The sequence below is a fragment of the Sinocyclocheilus rhinocerous genome, unplaced genomic scaffold, assembly GCF_001515625.1.
Source record: "Sinocyclocheilus rhinocerous isolate Xijiao unplaced genomic scaffold, SAMN03320098_v1.1 scaffold1391, whole genome shotgun sequence".
Classification (NCBI taxonomy): Eukaryota; Metazoa; Chordata; class Actinopteri; order Cypriniformes; family Cyprinidae; genus Sinocyclocheilus; species Sinocyclocheilus rhinocerous.
The window spans coordinates 263553-269805 of record NW_015666957.1 but is presented as its reverse complement, the minus strand read 5'-3'; the positions used below and the strand labels follow the sequence as shown (position 1 = coordinate 269805).

General features: G+C 37.9%; 1 protein-coding gene across 1 annotated transcript in view; it reads right to left on the bottom strand.

Annotated features, from left to right (window-relative positions):
- Window positions 1–3304: 3304 nt before the first annotated feature.
- The window catches only part of LOC107733239 (adenosine receptor A2a-like), a 19098-nt gene continuing 16149 nt past the window's right edge, over window positions 3305–6253 (bottom strand). Inside the window, exon 2 of the mRNA XM_016544801.1 lies at window positions 3305–4194. Coding sequence (XP_016400287.1) covers window positions 3305–4194 — 890 coding nt within the window. The remainder of the gene's footprint in view (window positions 4195–6253) is intronic.

Genomic DNA, 6253 nt, shown 5'->3' with positions numbered 1-6253 from the left:
TTGCTATAAAAAGTAGCCGACTACGTCACCTGGATTATTAACTGAGACCCAGGGCTCAACTTAACCCAATTCACATAATAACTATTCCAACTGAGGGCTGGACATCACCACCATTATCACTCAAGAGGTATATCGAATTACAAAATATTTTATTACCATAAAATATTTAACTGTAAAAATAGTAAAAATAGGAAGGGAGAATGCATCGAGATGTTCAGTCTTTAAAGTAGTAACTGCAGGGACATTGTATCTTTCTGGTCAGACGCGAACAGTTTTGATTTAGTCCCACAATAACAGGGACCTCCACAGATTTTGGCAGTAGTACACGGGGAAACAGATAAGAAACAACTGCCAGTGTCTCCAGTCCAATTTAAACCATAAAACAAGTGCACACTATAGTCAACCACAGCACAATAAACACCCAAAACCCAGTTTCACAACACTAAACAAAAAAAGAAAAGAAAAAGACTATTGGCTAGTACACTGGCAATTGGTTATCACAGTCTCTACTAGTTAAAAGTTAAATGATGTAGAATAAAGAATAAAAAGATGTAGAATAAAAAGTCTTTATCCATCAATCTATCTTCAATAAACCAGTTACTAGAGTTCTCACAATATGACCTCACAATATGTTCTCACAATATGACCGGGTAGCAGTTCTGTTTCCCAGTCTAGATGAATTCTAGTGGTGTGAATGTGATTCCTCTGTGTCACCGTCGTGTTCACTGCACCTTGTCGTGGCAATTTTCAATTTCAATTAAAGGTATGAGACAAAAGTATTTTGAATATTTATTTTCCTGCAGGAAAAGGTCTACATTCATACAGTCATTCAGGGTTGGCTGTAGATTGCAACAAAGAGGAAACACCCAAATTTAAAATTTATACCTTCATCAAATGCGGATGCTTTGATCTCATCCAATCATAATGGATAGTCAACATATATGTCCATTTAAGGTGCCTAACTATGTCCTCCAGATGCCTTTCTAAGAATTTAATGCAAATCATTTTCTAAGTAGCAAGGACGTCTAAGAAACTAAAATAACATCTCTGTCTCACACTTGTCTTGCACACACACACAAATAGATTTCCTGTTATCTCTCAGCTCATCAAAAACTCAAGCATACTGAAGCACTCAGAGACAGTCTAAAGAACACTCTTTAGTACAGTGAAGCAAATAATATTAATATTTCAGATAGAAATAAAATTTCCTCCACAACCTCAATCCACTCACACTTTTTGCATGGTTGTGATTGAATGTAATTACTCTGTATCGCCGTTGTGTTCACTGCACCTTGATCACATTCTGTGATGATGTCATGGTCGTGTTGTATTGTGGTCTATAGAGCGGCCTGAAGTGTGCATATGAAGCAGTCTCGCTCCCTCTATCAAAATCAAGGGGTCGAGGGTTTGTCCATATAAACTTCCCTCGTCCACTTCATGAAGTGGAATGCATTTCAAAATGGCAGCGGGGATTCCCCCGAGGGGAAGTGCTTAGGGAAGTTTGCCAGTGCGTGGAGTGGAGTGGAGTGGAGTGGAACGCAGCCCTAGAGTCTGTCCAAATACCCACACTTGCGGTACTTGGGCACTTGAGAGCATGTGCACACAACAGGAAGTAAGTGCACAAGACTGTCCCAGGTCTTAAAAATGCCAAAGAGCAGTGCCCTTAATGCACATTAAATCCACTTCAGAGTGGTATTCAACGCTAAGCGTATACCATCATGCATCATGTTCTGGAAATAAATTGTGAGACTTTTTGCCGAGATCTCGCAAGATGTCACAAAAACCTTTCTAGTGTAAGTTAATTATTAATAATAATTAGATATTGCATATAATTTAGTAGTAAAATAATAAAGTGTTGTACATTTTATTGGTGCAAAGATATGTGTATTTTGTACATTTGCAACTACTTTTTATCACTTAATTACAAGCACCACAAATTAAATTGTTATTAAATTGTGTCGTCTGTTATAGCGACTACTGAACAGACGTTCAGAAGTTTGTTTTAAAATAGAATGTATTGAAAATCTAAATAAAGCTCTGTAATGCTTGAACACTTGGGCCAAATATAGGAAATACGTCATGTAAGTAGACCACAAGTGTGGGTATTTGGACAGGCCCATTAAAAACTCTGCGGACATGGCTGTGTGTGCCCTCATAGGTCACACATGTGTCCCTAATGTGTCACAGAGAACATGTTGGATTACTTAAGAGACTACAAGTTAAAAACTACTGGAGTAGTAAATAGATTTTATTAGATTTTTAAGTTTAAGAAAATGCTGTTTTTTTATTATTATTACATGCAGTTTAAAGATATCTGTAGATGAAAATATGTTGTCAGTGGTGTTTCTCCATTATAGAGTCAGCCCATAGTGTTTTGTATTTAAAAAAAAAATTTCATCTAGCCTTTGAACCTGAGGGACAAGTTACAGCCTGAGGCAGACAGTGTGTACTCTGAGTAGCTTTATGTGGTTCTGCTGCTGAAGCTTTGAATATTTAAACAGAAGACTGACAGAGTTTTAGCCCTGCCACCTACTATTATCCACACTCAGTGAACACAGGGGATACATTTGCTTCAAATTGTTTATTAAAAATTCTGATGTGTCATTCTATCAATAATATAGCACTGATTATGTACTTCACAGTGTTAAATGTCAGCTAGTTGATACAAAGGTCATCTATTTACATATTGTATTTTTTCACTTTATTATTACAATTATTATTTTATGAGAAATTAAAATCTAAAAATGCAAAGAAGAATCTATAATATTGTATTTTTATTTTTTAAACAAAGGCAGTATCGTTCAAGTCAAACCCTTACAGAAAAACCACATGAACTTCACATGTGCAATCACATGTTAAAATCACATTCAAAATATGTGAAACACGTATGAGACATGGTTTTGGAACGTTTTCGTGGGAAATGTGTGAAACCCATGTGATCACATTTTTGTGTTCTGTTAATCATTGTGATACTGAGTATGGTCGCTAGAGGGCAGTAAAAAACCTAATAAGAGACCTAGAGGGGTGAGGAAGAAATGGAGTGGTTGATGATATGGTAATGTTTACTGATGCTTCCTACATTAAAGACAAGCGTTTGGAGTTAGCTTTTGTTTTAATTCTTTTTTTACATCTTACAACATCACAAATTGGCGACGAGGATACCCCGCACTGCAGTTTTGTTTTGCTGTTGCTCTCAGAATGTCTGTTAATGTTCCTGCGCCAGCAATGTTTTTGCCCTGTCTGGGGGAACCAGCAATGCCTTTTGACATGTGGCTGCGTATGTTTAACAACTACTTGCTAGTGATTAATGCGACGGGGGATGCTTGGCCAGACATCCGCAAAAGAGCCACGCCCGCTGAAAGAGCAGGGTAAGCCCGTTCCTAAAATGGTGGTCCCGCACACTGTAAATAATCACATTGCAGCATCTATTGCTCGACAGAATCCAAAATGCAAAAAAGGAGAAGTTGCACCAGGTGTATCCCACTACGTTCCCCAGCACAAATACTGCGATAGGAGAGAATGAGGCTGTGAAGGCAAAGGTGAGGATTCCAATGGTTTTAGCTGCTTTGATATCGGAAAAAGAGGGCCTGTGGGGACACCCACCAGCTCCTGTGTCCGTGCCAAGACTTCCCTCAGAGAGCAGCTTCCGTTTGCGGGAGTATCGGCGGATACTGGTGAAGGACAGGATATTGACGGCTAATGTCCCACCCAGTAAACTGAAATCAAAGGCTGGAAACAGCAGAAGGATGTTTGCATCTGGAGGCAACTGATGTCCGATTAGTAAGGGTGCATAGTTGCACATGCGGCTGCATTCATTGTATTCCAACGTGAAGCTGTTGCTTAGCATGAGCGGAGTCATTGCCAGTAAGAAGCTGCCAGCCCAGGACAAGAGAATTAGGAACAGGGTACGATGCCGTGTCACAAGAGTGTCTTTATGCAGTGGACGCAGGATTGCCACACTGCGCTCCACTGTCATCAGAAAGATGGTACTAATTGAGACAAAAGTGCATCCAGCAAAGACTGGACCAATCAGCATGCAGGGTTGCCAAGGTCCTGATCCACCCTCCCGCGAGGGTGTTGAGATGCCCTGGTACCACAGAGGTGGAGTGCTGGTCACTATGAGAGAGATTTCAGTGTATACAGAGAATGGTACCACCAAAACTCCAACCATCATGTCTGCGATGGCCAGGGACACTGCAAGACAAATATAAAATATGGCAAATTGCTCAGTATTCACTAGACTTTTTCTTTGCACTAGAGATCTGTATTCCCATTGGACCTGACGTAACAGAGTGGTGCGGGGCAAATTTTGAATTTGGAAAGCTGGAGAAAGAATTGATTTGTGGTAACACATATGGCTTTATGTGGTAACACTTTATAATAACTTTCATTAATAAATCATTAACAAACATTATGTAATGCTTAACGGATCATTAGTTCATATATATTCACATATCTAGAAATGTGAAATAATGTGCTTGTTAATGTTTACTAATAAATGTATTAAACATTACCTAATAATTAACATTTAATGTAAATTAAAATGCTTACAAATGTAATTAAACTTCTAATTCATATGATCATGCACATCTTGAAAATCTACAAATGATTTTAACAGATGTTATGCAATGATTAAAAGGTTTTGTTAATGCACAACACCTTTGCTGCTGTTGAGGTGTGATACGGGTAAGGTTAGGGATAGGTTTGGTGGTATGGGAAGGTCTAAGGTTGCGTAAGGGGTCAAGAAGTGTACAGGGGTCAATTTGATTACTATAAGGGAACACAATTCAATCTGTTTATATTGCATTGTTTTGATAAATGAAGTATTTTCTTGAAAATGTGTTCCCCACCCCTCCTCTTGATGTATACTATTGTGTATCTGTTTAATGATACACAATAGTATACTAATATAAGTGTTGAGGTGCTAAAAACATGTTTTGCACCCAAATTACAATGTGTGATATGGGTTTACCAAGCATTTAGCTAAACTTAACTAACCACACTTTACACAAACATTGTTAAAGTAGCTAAAAGTCCAGTGCCAATAAAGATACTAAAAAATGTTTGCCATTGTGTTTGCCATTTGTGACACAAAAGTTGTGTCCAATGTGTATTAGAGAAAAACATTTATTTCATAATGATATTTCCCCCCATTTTAAATTCTTATTCTCCAATGAAAGGTTAGATTTATGTGAATTTTTTAAATAAAAGATCAAAATGATTAACAATGCAGATTTATTTTCACAGCCTTCTTTGATCATATTTACCAAGGATGCCAATAATTCTGACCACGACTGTATATTTGGTCTTCGTTTGTTGTGTAGACTTACACATTGTCACGATCCACACTGGGAGAACGGGAACGAAGGAGCGAGGAGACGAGGAGTAATGCAAAATTCAAAGTATTTAATGAACCCTAAGCTGGAAACACTGAGAACACGAAATGACATTTACCAGCGGATGCTAGACACCAGGAAACACTGGGTTTAAGTAATGGAGCAAACAAAGGAACTGACGAGATGATTAATAAACACAGGTGGAAACTAATGAACTATAATGAGGACAGGAACAGGAAGATAACCAAATAAGGGCATAAAAATAACATGGAGCACGTGGGGGGAGGAAAACGCACACAAAACCAGAGTCTGACACACAACCAAGATTGCACTGGAAAAATTATACTATTCAATATATTACAGCCGAACATGTTTCACCTGCTTAAGATCCAATCAAATTCCAGAGGATAAAGTCAACTAAATTATTTCCCCATGAATAGTCTGTTTCAATCTAAAATACATCACAATATGCCAGTTAAATGTGTTTTTTGTTGTCTGTAATAGTCCTTCACAAGTAGCCTAGTAGACTCAACAGAAGCAATAACAACTGCATATTGCACTTTTGTCAGATCAATATATTCAATATGGCTGTAATTGGACTCATTTTAGCGTTGCTCTCTTTTTCTTTCTAGATTAACAGTGCTGCTCTCCAATGCACAAGGCACACCCTATGACTGAAATGTGGGTCACTATGACAGCAACCCAAAAACCTCAGCAAAGTTTCTTAGAGATATTGATCTTCTGGATTGTCTGTTCAGCTTTAGACAGAGAAGATCGATAATGCCTTTCAGTCTCACAATATAGAAATAGTATTAAATTACTGTAGAGACTCAATAATATTATACTGCACTCTCAAAGTACAACAGAATCCTGAAGAAAAAAACATTCATGGTGTTGATGCATTCTGAATAGTTATG